The sequence below is a fragment of the Mauremys mutica genome, chromosome 5 (assembly GCF_020497125.1).
Source record: "Mauremys mutica isolate MM-2020 ecotype Southern chromosome 5, ASM2049712v1, whole genome shotgun sequence".
Taxonomy (NCBI): Eukaryota; Metazoa; Chordata; order Testudines; family Geoemydidae; genus Mauremys; species Mauremys mutica.
The window spans coordinates 58,891,898-58,912,079 of NC_059076.1; the positions used below are offsets into that span (position 1 = coordinate 58,891,898).

The window sequence follows — 20,182 nt, forward strand, 5'->3', positions numbered from 1 at the left end:
GCAAGTTGTTGAGAGTATGTGATGTCATTGTTTATCCTGATTAATATTGGGTCTGATGGAAAACATCTGCTAGTATTTGTCTGATAGAGCCAAAACGTGTATGACTCATGTCGTTAATCAGAAATACAGTATAGAAAGACATCCAGTAACTTTGCAATTGCCTAAAGTCTGAGTTTGTGATAAGGGAGTTGAGACCTCGGGTGTCACAAGATTGCAACCATCTTGGCCTTCCCATATTGTTAAGTCAGAAGGGGGATCCCAGCTAGATGGGAGCAAGATCTTGGTATGAAAAAGGGGTCCCAGTCTGGAACCACTGGCCTAAGTATAAGATCTAAAATATATACAGTGTTGTTCCTTTTAAAAAACAAGCAAAAAAACCCTTATTATGCAGGTTAAAAGTAAAAATATATTGCCTTACAAAAAAACTAAGGGTGAAATCCTGGCCACACTGAAATCAATGGGAGTTTTACCACTGTCTTCAGTGGGGCTAGGATTTCACCCTAAAATATGCTACATTGTTACAGGTGAGACTTTAAATGCCTAAATGTTAGGAATTCTCAAATACAGTTGTAACACCAACCTAATTTTTGCTGCTCTTGAGTCTCACCTGCCATACATGGCATATGCAGGCCCTCTCCCTACTCATTGTAAAAACAACAATAATTGCGCTCCTCATATCATGGACTGTTCTCCACCCTGCATCCTCCTGTCACTCAATATATGGGCCCAAAACACTCTACATACATATATGAGCAGTTGTTTCTTCAACTCTGGACTCCATCCCCTACATTCCCAATATAACTTTGGTCTAACTGAGGCTTTTCTCTAGTTCCCATCCTGGAAGTATCTAGGTGCTTCCTGGGTAAATTAAATCTGTGTTAGATCGGGAGAGCAGGCAGGGATATGTCTGCACATAGGTGAAGAATGCATCAGAATGGAGTACCAATGGGGAAGAGTTTGGACTGCATGCAGGGGGTGGGCTGGAGTAGTACAGGGTCTGGAAATGAAGTAGGTTCTGGAACATTAATTGAAAGTTTTCTGACTTTACGATGTATATATTCCTTCCTTGCATAATGTTGTAACAAATTTGGGGCCTGTCTTCTCCTGTACTAGTTCCCAAGAGGAGGAGGCGGAAGATGTAGTGAACAACTTTCCCTCACCCAAGCAGCAGAGCAGGATCTTTGAGAGAGTGAGGGGGAAGGCTTGCTGGCCTGTGCACCATGTCTCTAAGGGAAAGAAGTTTACCATTTGGTTAATAGGGGTGTCTTTCCAGCATACCAGGCAGCTAGTGCTGTCAGTACCATGTACTGAGCTCACATTACTCCCATTCACACACTGACATTGTCCCTTCTGGCGGTAGAGAATCTTGCCTTGGCTGGCAGGGTTTTGTAGTAGATCACTATTCAATCTCACAATGCCAGACACAGCAGGATTTAGGGTATTCCAAAGCACCTCAGTGATTTAGGCATCTAAGTCCCATTTTCAAAAATGTTTTAGGCACTCAGGGCCAGATTTTTAAAGGAATATAGGTGTTGGTCAGCTGACTGCACCAACACACAACCCCTGGATGGCTTAGTGGAATGTTCAGCCCCAAGTTAGGTGGCTCCCTGTAGAATCCTTGGGGACAGTTAAGCACTTAAAAAGGGGGTTTTCACAAGTCAGCCACCTAATCTAGCCAGGAATGAAATGCTGAGAAGAGGGGTGCGGAGAAGGAGGGGAGGGGAGGGGCGAGTCTAAGGTGCCTAAGAAGCTGACCTGCTGTGACTGGCTGATGAGCCACAGATAGATTCCTTCTTCCACTCGGGATCCTTAGCTGCAAATGGTCTCCGGGAGTTAAGAATTGTCTCCTGCAATCCTGCTCCTAGAGACAGACATACAAATCCTGTAAAACAACTATAGAACTAGAATGGCATCTCCCATGTAACATTTTGAAAAGCTATGCCTTATTGACCAGCTAGAGCATAACGAATGTTCTAAGTGCCATGGGAAAAGAACAGACCTTTTTTGGTGCTTAGTTCCCTAAGGTTTCTTTCTCCAAAGCAGCTTGTACTGGGCACTGTCAGAGACTGGATACCCAACCAGATGGACCATTGGGTTCTTGCGTTGATGGGCATGGCATAAGAACCTAAGTAAAACAGATTTTTAAAAACACCTGCATAACTTATTGTAAATAAAGAAAACTGACCAATGACAAGTGTGACAGACCCAAACCAGTGGGGTACAGGAGTCTGGTAGAGGGCAAATATACTGGTCACTGGATGAGTAGTTTTCTGTTCCCTGAGTGACCAGAGCAGGGGCTGCACTAGAGTAATCAGGAACCTGCTAGAACCAATTAAGACAGACAGGCTGATTAGAACACCTGCAGCCAATCAAGGCAGGCTAATCAGGGCACCTGGGTTTAAAAAGGTGCTCACTCCAGTCCGGGGGAGGGGGGGGGAGCCAGAGGAGAGGAAGTGTGTGAGAGGAGCTGGGAGTGAGAGAGCACGTGCTGCTGGAGGACTAAGGAGTACAAGTGTTATCAGACACCAGGAGGGAAGGTCCTGTGGTGAGGATAAAGAAGGTGTTTGGAGGAGGCCATGGGGAAGTAGCCCAGGGAGTTGTAGCTGTCGTGCAGCTGTTCCAGGAGGCACTACAGACAGCTGCAATCCACAGGGCCCTGGGCTGGAACCCGGAGTAGAGGGCAGGCCCGGGTTCCCCCAAACCTCCCAACTCCTGATCAGACACAGGAGAAGTTGACCCAGACTGTGGGGAAAATCACTGAGGTGAGCAAATCTGCCAATAAGCGCAGGACCCACCAAGGTAGAGGAGGAACTTTGTCACACAAGGTAGAGATTCTGAAAATTTATCACATTGCGCAAGCTTATAGAAATAAAACAGCCTTTTGTTTGATCTAAAAGACTTAAATGTTCTCTCTCCATGTGTGTTCTCTAGAGTGTTTATGGTAAACCAGCTTCATTATATACCTGGATATTACAACAGTGATAAACAAACTGCTGCAGATGACAAAGGTAAATCTAACATACTTGGTTATTCCGAGGATGATTCCTTAGCCAATCTGGCAACCGCTGTGATTTCTAGATTCTTGTTACTGATGGAGCAATGACAATGATTTAGAGGTAGGGAGAGACTTGGGTTTGGGGGGAGAGTGAAAATACTTGGAAGGTTTCATCTAGGTGGGAGGCAAAGAGGAGACATAATAGAGCGACTGAGAGCTGGCCAGAGCAGCTGCAGGATGACTGGCCCTGGGCTAGATGGTGCTGTGGAGCAGTGTTCCTTAGCCCTGCAGCACCAGCTAGCCAGTGTCTGAGGCAGTGGCAGCTCAGCCCTCTTAGTATGTCTCTGCGCCTGCTGGGGGTGCTCCCTCTAGCTAGTCTGGTCAAATGGGCTAGGCAACTAGGCAGTTACCAAGTAGGCCACCAGTCCAGGACTGCCACAGAAAGATAAACATTTGTTTCAGGGAACTGTCAGGTGAAAGACAAGCAGTTGCAAAATGGCCCATGGACAATGGCTACAAACGGGTTGACTGAAACTCAAAGAAACCTGGATCTGATCCAACCAAAGTCCCTCCTCCTCAACCTCCCCAATCAAAACTTTTCCCTGGAAAATACCTGGTTCCTGGCCCAGCCAATGCTACCTCCAGCACTTTCTGGGTAATGTCCCCGCATAGATCCAAAGTTTGTGGGTCCATAGGCCCCCTCTGATCCCAGGTCCCAAATCCATGGAGGCTACGTTAATTCACCCATAGGAACAAAGAAGCACTGGCTGCAGACACGGTTTATTAAGGTCATTAAATGTCATCTGTCATTAGACACATTTTAATATTACATTTGAATATAGACTGCAATAATTGCTAGAATTTATTCCTCCTACTAAACAAACCATGGTATGTTTTAGTATGTCTGTCTATACATGTGTAAGCAGCATTACTTTAAAATAAGACACCCACAGCATTTCATTAATAGCAGCATAAGATTTGGGGATCACAATTACAGAAGTATAGTATTAACTCCTGGAGCTTCCTCACATAATTACAGTGTAGTATCATCACTTTTAACATCAGTCTTTCTCACTGTATAACACAATTTATTTCTGAAGTTAGAGTTCATGGATTGGGGATCTAGATTGGGGACTGGAGACATGCCAACAAATTAGGGCTATATTAAATGACCTTAACTAAAACTATATTAAAACTAAGATCTTTTTCAGCAAGACACAGTTCAAGCTGTAATATAAGTTTATTTTGAAGCTGTTGGTGAACTTGTGAAAGGCAATTGTAAGTACTCACCGTCTACATTATCAGTATGTAGTTCATAAATACCAAATATCTAGCTGTCACTTCTGTAATGGGGATGAGGAAAAATGAGCTACAGTAAAGGTGGAGATTTTTCTTTGTGAGAAGGTAAAAATTAAGTTTGTTATGGTTAGGGAATGTGACTCACTACAGTATAAATAGGGTGTTCTTCCTGGTTTCTAACATTTCGAGATATTTCAAATTCTTTCTAAACTTGCCCAATTCAACAAGATACATAAGCACAAGTAGTCTGACTGAAGCTAATTGTATTGATCTAATATTTTAAAAACACCTTATTGTTGTCTCAATCATTTTCTGTGCAATAGTTAATATTAAAATACTAGTTAAAAACCTTCAACATTCTTTGTGATTTCCTATAACCATAGTAGCTGAACAATTGAAAGGTAAAGACTATGTAACTCGGAGATGTACCATAAGTTCTACTCCTCCCAAAGCTTGCATATGACGGGGCAGAGATAGCTCAGTGGTTTGAGCATTGGCCTGCTAAACTCAGGGTTGTGAGTTCAATCCTTGAGGGGGCCATTTGGGGATTGGTCCTGCTTTGAGCAGGGGGTTGGACTAGATGATCTCCTGAGGTCCCAACCCTAATAATCTATGATTCTTTATTATTATATGGGCCACATTATCATTACCCCAACTATTGCCCTCATTCACTTGAATGGGAGTTGCCAGCATGTAGCTGGGAACAAAATTTATCTGAGTCTTTTGTCTCTCTGTACCTTGAGAAACTGTATTGCCGAAGTCTCTGACTGACAAAGTGTTAAATTACTAGGTTAGTCTCCTTCATTTGTCATCTCCTGAATTTTTTTTAAAACTACCAAAGAAACCTTCATGATGTTTTTCCACCATACCAATGAAAAGTGCCACATCAATGGTCTGTCAACGAATGGGAAGTCCCACTTCTACACTGGCCGTTTACCTCTAGCTATATCTGAGTTTTGCAGAATTAAAATCCTTAAACAACAGTAACAATATTTTGCTCTGATCTAGCACTTTGCATCTTCCTCGTGCTGTTCAAATCTTTAACTCAGTAATCGTCTACACACCACTGTAAGGGAGGCACGTATCACCTTGATTTTATAGGGGAGGAAACGGCCAAGGAGAGGTTAAAGTGACTGGCCCAATAGTACACAGGAAGTCAGTAGTACAGCTGGGATTAGTGAGAGCCCGGAACCTCCTGAGCTGTAGACTACACTGCTGTTTAAAAAGGTCATATCCCAGAACAGTGCACAAAGTTAGTTTATTATTGATAATGATCTAATAAAGGGCTCTAGCTGTATTAATGAGTCATTGTATAACATCTTTAATAATCCAGAATTAGCAACTCAGTAAAAGAATTCTAATCTTCCATTGTTATGGGGCAGCAATGCATCCATAGTTATTTCTCATTGCTCCATATATGCATTTTTTGTGCTGGCTGTTTCAATAGAGTTTTAATTAAAATGAAGTACATTCAAAAAGTAGATGTAAATATTTGTAACTAACATTTATATTACTTAGTATATTAGATATACTTAGCTCTCAGATCTTGTTTAACTATTCTAACCCAGACTGTGCTTCTTGGACCCACCACTGCAGCGGCCACTTGGCTTGGTCCATGCTCTGTACAGGTGGAGTGGGAGGGACTGGCCAGGTTAGGGGAAGGATGCACATTGCCCCCCATCTGACCAAGTGGACATTTCTCTGATAATTTAATAAATACAAGCCCAGGTTGTATTATTTTTCTGCTGGAGTGTGCTGGAGACAGCCATGGTCAGAGGAGAACCTGGTATTACAGTTCCAATGGACTTGTGTCGCTGGGGAGCCAGTGAGTGGGTTGGGAGAAGGTGGCTGCTGAGGAGCCACAAAGCCTCCATTTAGATGGACCTCATCTTCTTCAGACCCCTGGAGAGCTGCCAAGTTTGGGAGCAGGCCTTGGGCCTTTCATTCAGGGAGGCAAACCTGCTCCTCACATGGCAAAATGTGGCAGGGGAGGTAAATAACTGCAAGGAGATCACCTCCTCTGTGGCCCCATCCTGCAAATTTTCCCTAGGAGGATGAGCTGGGTAGACTCTGTTTCATTTGGTAGCCTAATTTTCCTCTCTGTATATATCTGTGTATTGTAAAATTCAACACATCATCAAGTTGATTATCATTTTTATCAAGAAATTGGACTGAACATTGTACTTACTGTAAGGCATCCATTTCTTGTTTTCCTTCCAGGCAAATGCTATGAACATCCAGGTTACAGAGAGGATTCTAAATATGTCAGACAACGGGTAGTAAGTACAGAATTTGAAGTTAATTTGTACCTGATCATTTAAATCTATAGATCTTGTGTTGCCAATAGAGGGCATCAGCATTTTATCCTAGTCAAAAGATTTATTAAAAAATGGTTACCTGCCTGTAACTGTTGTTCTTCGAGATGTGATGCAGATATGTATTCCGTGTGGGCATGTGCACACCCCATTCACTTGAGCCAGAGAACTGTGCCTAGCAGTACCCTGGAAGGGGGGGCACTCGTTGCCCTGGAGCCGTAGCCCCTCTCCTGCTCATATAAGGATGGCACTGCCCCAAACCCCTCAGTTCCTTCGCACCGAATATCAGGAGTACAGACTCTGATGCAGACGGGATGGAGGGTGGGTCATGGAGTACATGTCTGCATCACATCTCGAAGAACAAAAGCAACAGGTGGGTGTTTTTTCTTCTTCAAGGAGATGCAGCTGTGCATTCCATGTGGGCGACTTGCAACCGTACTAACAGGAGGTGGGGCTCTGAGTGTACTTACAGAAGGACCACAGGACTGCCTTCCCAAAGTCTGGATTTCCTCTGGATGCAACCGTAATGGCATAGTGGTTTGCAAATGTATGCACAGAGGACCAAGTCTGGGCTTCTTCATGCTGTCATGATACAGGAAGTTATCCACCTGCAGAGTGTCTGTGAAGAGACTGCTTGACCCTTCATTCAGTCTGCATATGAAACAAACAGAGGAGGTGAGGAATGGAAAGGTTTAGTTCTATCCAGATAAAAAGCTAAACATTACTTGATATCCAATGTGTGAAGATGCTGCTTCTCTGGGATTGAATGCAGCTGAGGGAAGAACACTGGTAGATATTAAACTTGGTTCAAGTGAAACTGGGAAATCACCTTAGATAAAAACTTTAGGGTGTGGCTGCAGGGGTCCTTTGTCTCTGCAAAACTGCGTGTAAGGAGGCTCTGCCATCAAAGCCTGCAACTCACGCACTCTCCTTGCAGGAGTTATTGCCACAAGGAAGGCATTTTTCTGACACAGAAGGGGGAAGAAGAAATTGCCAGAGGCTCAAATGGAGGTCTCATAAGAGCCTCTAAAACTGAATTAAGACCCTACAAAGGAACCAGCTCTTTAACTGATGTATGGAGATGAGTGACTCCTTTCAAGAATCTCACTGCCATGGAATTTGAAAACACTAACTCTCATGCATAGGTGGATGAAATGCCAAAATTCCCACTAGGTGGACTTTCAATGAACTAAATATAAGACTGGAAGACTGAAGGTATAACAGATTCTGGCTTGTATCCAGGATATCTTGGAGTGTCGGTTGAACTCCCTGGGCTAACCATCATACCGAGAATCACTTCCATTTGGCTGAATAAGCTGATCAGTGGAGAGCTTACCCCTGTTAAGCAAGACCTGCTGGACACACTCTGAACATCAGTTCTCCTCCTCATTTAGTCATGCAGTCACTACCAAGGAGTTAGGGGCCTGGTGAGAGTAGAAACCCTCAAACCCTTGCATGGGAATGAAGTATTGTTTCTCCGAACACTTTGCCAAAAGTCAATGAAGTGAGGGTATTCCAGAGGACATTTGCAGACCTTTCATTTATTGGGAGGGCTGTTCTCTCTGGAGCTGATGATTGGAGAATATCCAGCAGTTTATACATAATCTCCTGCAGGAATTCCCTGTGGATGCCCAAAGTAGTGGTCATATTCCTCAAGAGGTCCTGATACACGTTAAAGTCCCCGGGCACCGAGGAAGAGAGAGATTCCAGGGAGGACGAGGAGGCAGTTCACTGCGCCAGCGATGGATCATAGGATCGGGTCAGAAGAGCCCTGTAGGTTCCGAGGGAATGAACTCAGTGGTCACTTGCAGCTGAGACAGTATGGGAGCAGGAGTCATTGTTGGGACCAGTAATATCTCTCTGGATTAGGTCAAGGAGTAGGACACTAGGGACTGTGGCGTGTCCCAGGGATTCCAAGGAAACACTAGGCATACAGATAAGGCACTGGTGGTCAGTAGGCACCAGACCAAGAGCCCCTATCCTGATCTCAGTATCGATAGTGATCCAAGGGCAATCTGGCGAGGATGACGACACTGAACTGGATCTTGAGGGATCTTGGAGGTTCTGTGGTGACAAATGGGGGAGCCAGCACTGATGGGGCCAAACAACTGATCAGACTTATCTGAAGCCCAATATGGAGGCAGCATCAGTGCTGAAGAGGAGTGGGGAACTAGCACCAGTGGCACCAAATGGGACCCACTCCTGCTTGGTACCGGGAAATGCACTGGCACCGAGGCCAGTACTAAACTGGATGATGGGATCTGCCACCATGACAATGACAGGACCCAAGGATACATGACATTAAGTGGGCCTTCGGTGCCAGGCCCAGTCTCGATGCCACAGTCTGCAGCTCGGGTAGTCTGCAAACCTTCCTTAGAGGTTTTTAAGGTCAGGCTTGACAAAGCCCTGGCTGGGATGATTTAGTTGGGAATTGGTCCTGCTTTGAGCAGGGGGTTGGACTGGATGACCTCCTGAGGTCCCTTCCAACCCTGATATTCTATGATTAATGCGAGCTGTGGTGCTGACAGACCTGGCGGTTCTGCAACATGGCCAGAAGGTGCTGGAGGCACAATGGAGGAAGAGCCGGTAGAAGTCATAGCATTGGAGAACTCCTGAACTAGAGTCCAGGATTGAGAGGCAAAGAAGGTCTGATGCTGCCTGGTATGCTGTTGGCATGGAGATGGTTGGCTCTGGTGCCAATGTCATCGGTACTGGACTCAATGGATGCCCCATGGCTGGAATCGCTGGGGCCACTGTCTGGGGCCACAGACTGTGGCTGCTCTGGCTGGCCTGGGACTGGTGCCTGGGGCTGCCCAAGTAGTGGCTGGTGTGGCTGTCCCCAGGGCGACCTGAGCATCTGCACTGGAGCATCTGCTTGGGCGGCCCTGGGGTCAGCCACACTGGCTGCTGCAGAAGTCACGGAGGTTACAGAAAGTCACGGAATCTGTGACTTCTGCGACCTTCATGACAGACACAGTCCTGGCTCACAGTCTGCTCCAGAAGGTGCTGCTTCAACCACAAATCTCTTGTCCCGAGTCCTCTTTGTGAATGACTTGCAGATGGAGCACCACTCTTTAATGTGTCCCTCACTAAGACACAACAAGCACTTTGGGTGGGGATTGCTGTTGGGGATGTCCCCCCTACATGATGTACAATGCTTGAACCCCGTGAGGGCATCTCACAGGGAAGCCAACTGCTCTACTAACACTAAACTAACATTTAAACTACATCTAAGATACTATTACTATATACAAGCCAAGTTCTCAGAAGACTGAGGATGGAAGTATGAGGTGAAGACACCACACAGCTCTTACTCTAGCCATGGGCGGTGAGAAGGAACAGAGGGGTTTGGGATGGTACCGCCCTTATTTGCCAGGGAGGGGATATGTTGGCAGGGTGCGAGCGCCTTCCCTACATGGGCTGCTAGACAAAGTTCTCCGGCTCTGGTGCAAAGCATGTGCACATGCCCACATGGAATATACGGCTGCAACTACTTTGAAGATGATTATAAGTTATGATGGGAGAAACCCACACAAAGCAAACGGGGTTAAGTAAACCAATCTACTCAGCATCAATTTGGCTTCAGTTAGACAAATGTGTTCATTTTGGGACAGCCCATTTCGGCAATCTGGAAAGAGAAGTTAGGAGAAAGCAACAAAGATACAAGGTTTGGAAAATAAAACCTGTGCGGAAAGTGTTAAAGACTAGAGCATGTGTAGTCTGCAGAAAAGACAAGTGAAGGGATAAGAATGCTGTGCTCTTGCCTTTATTGTAATATCTGCAGATATATGTATCTGAATTAACAAAGCAATAAAGGCTTTTGGTGCTTCATTTTCTTTTTAATGCTTATTGGTTGAAGTAATTGGATCTGTTGTTGTGTTCATTAGGAATACCAGCTGGGCTTCTATGACCAATGACTTGTGAACAAGACCTATTGGAGGTCAAAACATTGGAGGGCATGCTCTGAATAGCTCCCGGTGGGCAATACATTTAAAATGGGTATAATGTTTTACCACTTTTAAATACTGTTGTGTTTTTCCCCTCTATCTGGCCTGCCTTAGTATTGCATTTTTGATTGTTTGGAGTCTAACTAGCCATTTGGAGATGGACTTGGACTTTGGAGATGGATTAATTTAATTTTGTGACTTCTTTTTAAGGGCAAATTATTGCACCACTGAAGGCAATGGAAATTTTGACATTGACTTAATTTGGAGGAAGATTGATCCCTAAGTGCTAGCCTGTATTTCTTGAATGGCACTGAGGCATTTGCTCAACCATCCTATCCTCATTCTGTATGCTGAACTACACACGCACATTCTCTCTCTCTCTCTCTCAGAAGCTATACCTGCTAATCATATATGATACCCAGAGACAGTGGGCCTGATTTTCAGAAGTGCTGGCCATCCATAGCTCCTATTGACGTCAGCAGGCGTTGTGAGTAGGCAGCTCTTCTTAAAATCAAGCCCATATAATAAAACATGCCTGGTTACAGCAGATCTGCTTGTTTTCACATTCATTGCAGTGCTCTCATTTCTGTTTGCTGCTGCTCTGTGGAACTGTTAGGACAGCATCACACAGTATATCTGAATATAGACACTTGCTAGTGATGTATTGTGATGTGCTCAGATTGGCATCCTTGGTATAAGGAGCAATGATTTGTTACTATCTTTTTACAGGTGTATCAAAATATGTACTCTGGTGCTTCAAAGTCACATCAGGCAGCTCAGAACTGGATAAAACATGCCAGTGAAAATGGTGAGTGTAAGCCTAAATCACTCCCCCGAGGCTTCATTTGCTTCCCTAAAATATAAATCTTCCATGTTTCAAATTCTTTGCTGGTTTTCAGCCTATTTTTTTTCACCACTTCATGACAGAGGGCAGAAATATTGAGAAAACAAAAAGTTGTGTAGCAGAAAGTCAGAAGATGCAGACTATACCACACAAGGTAAAGACCTATAGCTGTTATGTAAGTAGCTTTCATTGTATAACTTTTCTAGAACAGGCCCCTTATGTGGCCTAGGCAGAAGACCCGGGTTCTAGAGCTACTCAAAACCAGCCATCTTCTCTGAAGGCAGAAATTCTTTGTAACACCTCTGTGCATTCTTCGAGGCAGCCTCCAGTACACAGTATGCCTAGGAGCTGGGCAAATTTTCTGATCAAAACTTTTTTTCAGCAACAAATGCAGATTTGGGTGAACTGAAACATTTTACAATTTCATGCAGAATTCACCAAATTGTTTGTCAGAAAAAAAAAATTCCCCCAAAATCCAACTGTTTCATTTTAACGTTTAAAAACTGAAACATTTTTTTAATTCAAAATTTCCTTTAATTAAAAAATGCCTTAAAAAAACTCAACATCAAAATGAAACATTTAGAAACAAGGTGTTTGTTTCCACTCCAGACAATTTTTTTGGAATTGCCATTAAATCAAATAATATCAGTTATTTGCACAACTCTAGGTATGACCTTCCTGAACTCATCCACAGAGCCTCCACCCTGTCAATATTTAAGTCCCTCTTAAAGACCCATTTTTGTCATATTGTTGTTTACAGTGAATCAAGTTAATTTGTATAGCAACTGCCTATTATTGTTCCCATTTTCCTAGCCTCTGTTTACTTGTCTATCCGTCTTTATATTGTGATCTCCTCTGAGCAGGGACCATCCTTCTCAAGTATTTGGAAAGTGCCTAGCAATGCCCATTATGTGCTATAAATAAACAACAACAAATCCCATTTTTACAATGCCCTTTCGTGCCAATTTCTTCACTGACCATATCTTTGCACCTTCTTTGAGGTGAGCTGTCTACCTCTTACTAACATTGCAATTGCTTCAACTTTATTGTGTGTCAGAATCTCCTACCTTGTAAATTCTGACAGATCTTTCTCCAGTGCTAGAATTGCCAGGCAAGATAGTGATCTTGACAGAAAGACACACCTGTCCGATGTTGTAATCTTCTGTACCACTGCTGAAGATGGTAAGGGAAATAATGACGCATCACCTACCACTTAAAATCATGGTGTTGGATAAGGTTTCCCTACCAGTCCACTGTCAAAATGCTTGTGGCTTCTCCAGCATATATAGAACTTCCTTCACAAGTGTGAGTGATACTTCAGTATAAAGTCCTAGCTCAGAATCCCAGGACTTCCTGATTCACACTGTTTTTGGGGTCTGTCTCATCACAATGAGGCTAAATTATGTTGATCCAGATGTAAAGACACAAAGAGATTAAAAGCACCCACATAGTATGGTGATTGGTGCTCTAAAGATACAAGATATAGGTCTTTGGCACTAATAGAACTTCAATATCCCCAGCTAGGTAAATCTGTTTTATAGAGTCACGAAACAAACTTTCAATCAACTTAATCTAAACTAGAAGGAAAATCTTTTTTTCATATCTGATGTTGAAGCAATTAATATATAAAAAGCAAATCAAACATCTACTCTCTAAAATATATTCCATTATATACACACATTTCTCAGAAACTTAGAGTCCAGCAAACACCGAGAGACTAAAATACCAGACAATAATCAGAGCTAAAGAGCACTTGGTTGTGTTTTATTAAAACAGGCAACTTCCCAGCAGAGTAACAAGCCCGAGTTTGTTGTTTCAATGAATCACTGGTTGAAGAAAGCTGGAAAAGAAGGTACATGATAGAAATTACCTGTATAGGTTTTAAAACTAAAGCTTAGTGGGAACACCAGGTTTCTGTATTGCAGAGGACAATACAGGAGCATGGACCACCATTTCAGTAATTCCGTCCTTAGTCCATATTTTTCATGTGTGAAGGAAGGGGCATCTCCAAATATTAGACACAATTGGGGGAAGGGAAAAAAAGAACAGAAGCATGAAAGCTTCCAAGAATGGGAAGTTGTCACCAATTATTTGAAAGTAGGCAAGCAGACTGAAGAATCAGATAGTTCAGTAACTGCTGCAGCTCATCTGTATTGTTACTGTACAATAGGGACTCATGGAATTCAGTCCCTCTTATAGATATTTTCACATCCATCTTGTAAAAATCAGCTGCTGTGCACATGCATGCAAGCACAACAGCTGGATTTACATGCAGCATAGCCATATCTCTAGCCTATGTAGTATTAGTATCCCAAGAGCTGTGCAATGTTTGTAACAAGACCAGAAGCCAAGTAAAACCGTGCTCTTACTGGGTTCAAATACAAGCTCAAAACTTGGCTTAGATTTGTCAAAACATTTGTGATTTAAGCAGATTTTTGGTTTCATACCAAAAATCCACCTGATTTTCACAAGAAGCCAGTTGAAAGTTAGTAATCTCAACTGAGCTTTGCACTGAATTTTTAGGCACAGGAGATGCAAACCCATAGAAAGTAAAACTGACGGAAAGGTTTTCATATGAAACAACTGTGAACTGAAGCTACTGAGTTTCAACACAGCTCCTAGGGCCTGATCCAATTACCATTCTAGTCAATGGGAATCTTTTCCCTAACTTGAATAGGAATTGATGAGACTCTAAACCACTTCATACAGCAAGTAGTGGAAGATTATTTACACTGATCCCTCTGCAGAGGGATGAGAGTATGCGACAAACTTGAGTTTTATTTATACTGCAATAGAAAAATGACAATAGTTGCTATTAAAATCTTTACAGATGTTTGGCAAGTAAATATTACTGTTACTCCCTAGGTATTTCCTATACTAAGTGGAAGGGATATTTCTGTATTATGATCTTTTTTTTTTAATATTACAATGGTCCATTACAATGGACTTATGTGTATTTAAAAGATTCATCCTGACAAAAAATCACAAGGCACCAGGCCAGACGATATCCCAGCTGAGGTTTTTAAAGCTGGTGGAACAATATTCCAGCACAAACTTTGATAACTTCTCGACAAAATCTGGACCTGCAAAGAAATTCCACCTGACTTTAAGAACACCAACATTATTACAATATTCAAGAAAGGGGACAAATCTTTGTGCGGGAACTACAGAAGTATTGCCTCCTCTCCATCACAGGGAAGGTCCTTGCTCGGATCCTACTAAATCGCCTTCTCCCCCTTGCTGAGGAACTCCTCCCTGAATCACAATGTGGCTTCAGGTCATCCCGAGGCACAAATGACATTATCTTCATGGCACAACAGATTCAGGAGAAGTGCAGAGAGCAACACCCGGAACTGTTCATGGCGTTCATCGACCTAACCAAGGCCTTTGACTATCAATCGTGATGCCCTATGGAAGGTGCTGTGTAGGTTTGGCTGTCCGCAGAAATTCATTTCCATCATCAGACTACTCCATGATGGGATGACTGCCACCACTCTGTGCAATGTCTCAGAGACCAAACCATTCATCATTCACACTGGTATCAAGCAGGGCTGTGTCACTGTTCCAACACTCTTCTCCATTTACTTTGCCATGATCCTGATTCTCATCCGTGACTGCCTTCCTGATGGAATCAGGATTATCGTATCGTATGGATGGTCGACGCCTCAATCTCCGACGACTCCAAACAAAATCTAAGATCACAAAAATTGGCATCACTGACCTTCAGTATGCAGATGACTGCGTCATTCTCGCACACAGAGAGGCTGACCTGCAAAGTACCCTAAATCTTTTTGCAGATGCCTATGACAGCCTGGGTCTCTCTCTCAACATTGGGAAAACCAAGCCCTCACCTGCACAAACTACTCTTCATACTCCACAAATCACCATCAGCGGAGAACCCCTGGAAAATGTGGACCATTTTCCATACTTTGGCAGTCACCTCTCCCAAACAGCCAGTATTGACGCAGAAATTGAATACAGAAATTGAAAATGTGGGGTGCCAGCACATCCTTTGGAAGACTACTGAAATGAGTTTTCAATTACAAGGATCTACAAACAGGCACCAAGATCTTGGTTCACAAGGCAGTTATCATCCCCACCCTTCTCTATGGATGTGAGACCTGGGTAACCTATAGACGACAACTCAAGCGGCTGGAGTGGTTCCAACAGCACTGCCTCAGGAGGATTCTCAGGATCAGCTGAGAAGACCGATGCACTTACATCAGCGTTCTCTCTGCAGCCAACATCAGCAGCATAGAAGTGCAGGTCATGAAACACCAACTCCGCTGGGCTGGTCACTGTGTACACTGTGCCTGACACTCGCCTCCCGAAGCAAATACTCTTCTCTCGGTTAAGTCAGGGAAGAAGGGCTCGCCGAGGGCAGCGGAAGCACTTCAAAGACATATTGAAAGTACATCTTAAAAGTGAGGCATCAACCCAACAAACAGAGAGGACTCGGCAAGGAACAGAACACAGTGGCGCCACACCATACACCGAGCTACAGCTCACTTTGAGGAGAACAGACATGCTCATGAGACAGAGAAGCAACAAAGGAGGAAAGAAAGGGCACAACAGTCTAGCCAACAACTATGTCTCCTCCAAAATTGCAACTGCCACTTCTGTGGGAAAATCCGCAAGTCACGTATTGGGCTCCTCAGCCACTATCAGTGAATCGAACCCCCTTGGCAGACATCATCCTCACATCAAGGGATAGACGAAGAGAAGAGATTTAAAAGATACTATAGTAATTTTCTAAGAAGGTTGCTTCTACTCTACCATTGACCTTTTTGCAGCATTGTCATAGCTGTGTTGGTCCCAGGCAAAGTAGCTGAGGCAGTATCTTTTACTGGACCAACTTCTGTTGGTGGAAGTTACAAGCTTTCGAGCTACACAGAGCTCTTTCTCAGGTCTGCAGAAAGAAGACAGACACTCTGCTTCTTTCCCAAAATCTGAACAAGAGCTATGTGTAGTTCAGAAACTTGTACTTTCCAATAGAAGATGGCCCATTCAAAGATATTACCTCATTCACCATGCCTCTCTCATTGGCTTGCTGTGTGATTTACAGCAAGTCATGTCACTCTATGGGCTTCAGCTTCTCCCATACTTAACCTGGGTATTAGAATAATGACCCCTTTTTTTGTCACGCTTTTTGCGTTCTGTGGATGACAAGGGCTGTATACAAACCAAGTAGTAATAAAATGCTGAATAAAACATTCCTGCCAGCTTGGGAAGCTGAAAAATGAACATGGGTCAAAAATGGGATTCCTGCCTCGTGGGAGCATATTGTTACTAGACAGCCAAGCAAGTGTGTGGCGTAAAGTTGACTTAAAAAAAAAAAAAGTGAATTAAGTGTTTGCAAAGGGTACCGACTTGACAGCCTTGGGGAATACATCCCTTATTAGCCCGCAGAACAGGTACTGTTTGAAAGGTACAGTGCAACCTTCTGCACACTGGGCCTTGGTCCTGACCTGAAGGGGCCATTTCTAGGGGTGAGATAGGAGCTTACTCTCACCACCAGTCTTTAACTTCTCTGCTGAGACTTGCGAAAAAGGAAGCTAATTAGCACCAAATATGACTGCAGTTGTTGTAATGTGGACATCTGTTCACTAGGAACAAATGATATTTTAAAACCACAACATACATATAGCTATGCACAACTGATATGATCTATGACAAAAATCTCTACAATTAGCATCAATTTATATATGGATATAGAGAAGCTATCCTAGGTAACTGTTATAGGTTTTTAATGTTTCCTTTGGAGCCCTGTACTGTTGGATTCCTCGTGATTAAGGCAGTTGGCTTTACAGTCTGATAATCGGATTACAAGAAATAGTGCCAATTCAAATGTTTAAAACTCTCTACAACTTTTCTAAAATATATGGGCATCTGCAGTATATTCAAAATCTTTATACTATACCATAAGGTATTTGCTCCCTCTAATTTTAATTGAGGGAATCATCTCATCTGTGTACCAATAGCCTTTATATCACCACACACACATATTCTGTACATATCAGAAAAACTAATTCAATAAAGTTTTAATAACCTAAATCAAACCGTGCAGGGTTCTGAGGGAGACAGATCTTTAAAAAGTAATCTAGCTTTTCTAGATATGCAAATACCATATTTTGATCTCTCTCTTCCCCCATACCAAACTTTGATTAATTTTAGTCTATTTGAATATTTACTGTTCTCATAGACTTTAAGGCCAGAAGGGACCATCATGATCATCTAGTCTGACCTCCTGCATATTGCAGGCAACAAACCTGCACCCACTCTCCTGTAATAGATCTATGTTCTGTATGTATGTATGTTCTGATCAGTGTGTGGCTTGGTAAGATATAGACTCTGCTGTTAGTCATCTGTAAAAACCCTTTTGTCACAAATTTGAGTCCACAGGGACCATAAGGTTTGTGAAACTTTGGCTCTGTTTGGGTTGGTTAAGTTCCATCTCTAATTAGGAATAAATGTTGTCATTTAGTTAATATGTCAAATCTGACAAACAGGATTTTTTCTTTGTCTTTAAATTACACAAAATGACCAGATCCTCAGCTAATGTAAATTGTGACAGCTCCACTGACTTCAACTGAGCTATGATAATTTACGAAAGCTGATGATCTGGCCAAAATGTTTATTGTAAGGGAGGGATTAAGACATAATGAGGGTCTGACAGATCAGTCTCTGGTATAGTATATGAAAAAGATTACAGAAGCTGCCCAGAGTCTAGCTTATCCTCCATCTTTACACTATTGATGCAGATTTATTAATATTTATAACTCAAAGTATAAGAAGAATATCATTTTACTTTTCCTTTGTTATAGAAACAGCTGAAGTGGAGAGCGCGAGGCAATCTTTTCTCAAACGTAACTGATTATGCAGCAAGGGCGATGTAAAAAATAGAAGCACCTTTCCTATAACATAACTAGTTACCAATTGACGCAGGAGCAGGATTAAACACAAGACTGAGAAAGCATGATACAGCATTGTAGTATTCACTATGAGGTGCTAACATGGTACTCAAGGATTAGAATATTTGTTCTAGGAATACAACCAAGAATTCTCCAGCTAATTAGAAGTTTATACCAGGTCTTGATTTGCACTGAAGATTGCTTTGAATAAGATAATTCCTTCATTACAGTGGTTCAATATTCTATTCTAACTTCATTTCAAAGTGTCAAGCTCTTGTTTTGATAAGTAGTGCCCTCACCTCCATGACTCTTGGCAATTTGTCTGACCTTGGAGCGGCGTAGATGTTTCCCCTCTCTCCATCTCTCCTGTGCATCTGAATGTCTTAATGGCATTATCCTTTTTTTATGTTGATCTTTACAAGACGTTGACAAAACATACACGCTGTGTTGGATGACAGAAAAATTCACATTATTTCACCAAAATGTACTAAATGACTATTAAAGGCCAGATTCTACCACCTTTACTCACACGAAGTAGCACCGTACTCCACAATTAGTTCCGCTGGTTTCAATTGGGCTACCTGTGGAGTAAGATACTACTCAATATGAGTAAGGGTGGCAGAATCTGGTTGTAAATGAGAATTTCATAGCTTTTAAGGGGATTATGATGATCTAATCTCCTTATCATTGACACTATTTCCTTATAATTTACCTAAAGGCTATCATGAATAATTAGTCAGACTTTTACAAGGGATGCTAGGAGGGACCTTTATTAAATTCTGTGTTGTGGCTGTCACAACAAGGCTTTCATTTATACACCCAACCTACAGTCTGAAGGATCTCAAAGTACTTTATAAGGAAAATCATACAAGTGATATTTAGGGATCACTACTAAAATACCTGTGGTGGAACACAGCAACTTTTTAACAGTACACAACAATACTACACATTAGCTTTAGGAAAGGAAGTGACGAATGCTGTAGTCAATTAAAATACAGGGGGAATATTTGGAAGGTAGATAGAATGTATTTACATAAAATTACATTTGGCTAGCAAGTACAGATTATATTTTTGCTCTTACAATGCCTCAGAAGGTCAAGACCTCGCTTATATCTCAGCTGAAAGACAGCACTTTCAGCCACACAGTATGCCCCTTAAAAATATACTGGAGCATTGGTTCATTAATGAATCAAAGGAAAAAGTGCCACATCCTGAATCATGCAGTACCACCTCAAACAGTATATAAGTGCTTTGGAGGTCTTTGGAGTACTGAGCAGGTCCCACTCTGCTTAGCTTGTGAGATTAGAAAAGATTCCAACACAAGGCAGTATGGCGGAAGGCCAAATAGTCAATTATTAATTTCCTTACATTTTCCTACTTGTGATCAAGAAATATATAAAATGTAACAACAACTGGAATTACAAAAAAAATTGCAGAATTTTCTCATGGTTAAAATTGAATAAAATGTCTGTCTTACCTTTTTATGTCTGTTACTCCTGTTGGGAATACTTCCCTATCCGCATTTTTAAAAAATCCTTAAAGTTAGATAGAGTAGTTAACAAACCAATGGAGGGGGAGGGGAAAAAAGAAAAGAAACCAGAGTATAGCCAACCTTTTTTAATTAGAGTATATTGTACTTCCAAACTGGATACACTAGAAATTGGCAATGCAACATAAGATGCAAAGGAATATACCAGTTACTGTCAAAATGACCCTGTACAGCCTTATAATGCAAAAAGCTTTATACAATACAAATTTTTATTAATGTACACAAACCTTGACAGTGTGATATTTGAACATAATACAAGTAAAAAAGGACAGGAGAAAGAAAGAAAGTGCTGAGAACTTTAACTGAATGGAAAACCAAGTCA

The 20,182-nt window shown here is 42.3% G+C and overlaps 1 protein-coding gene and 1 long non-coding RNA gene across 4 annotated transcripts in view; one reads left to right on the forward strand and one right to left on the reverse strand.

Annotated features, from left to right (window-relative positions):
* Nucleotides 1-2,070, reverse strand: part of LOC123370989 — an 8,626-nt gene extending 6,556 nt beyond the window's left edge. Inside the window, exons 1-2 of the long non-coding RNA XR_006579680.1 lie at nt 2,000-2,070; nt 1,756-1,861 (exon numbers count right to left, since the gene is read on the reverse strand). This is a non-coding gene — a long non-coding RNA (uncharacterized LOC123370989). The remainder of the gene's footprint in view (nt 1-1,755; nt 1,862-1,999) is intronic.
* C5H4orf51 (chromosome 5 C4orf51 homolog) overlaps nt 1-20,152 on the forward strand; it is a 21,576-nt gene extending 1,424 nt beyond the window's left edge. For 2 of the 3 annotated variants that reach the window (XM_045018007.1, XM_045018009.1), the window contains exons 2-7: nt 2,932-3,008; nt 6,515-6,573; nt 11,286-11,364; nt 11,484-11,554; nt 13,177-13,252; nt 14,596-16,022. In XM_045018007.1, the coding sequence (XP_044873942.1) occupies nt 2,932-3,008; nt 6,515-6,573; nt 11,286-11,364; nt 11,484-11,554; nt 13,177-13,252; nt 14,596-14,804 (571 nt within the window). In that variant the 3' untranslated portion in view covers nt 14,805-16,022. Of the gene's footprint in view, nt 1-2,931; nt 3,009-6,514; nt 6,574-11,285; nt 11,365-11,483; nt 11,555-13,176; nt 13,253-14,595; nt 16,023-18,224 lie in introns of those variants that run through there. The other variant, XM_045018008.1, reaches the window with a different exon arrangement.
* The last annotated feature ends 30 nt before the right edge of the window (nt 20,153-20,182 follow it).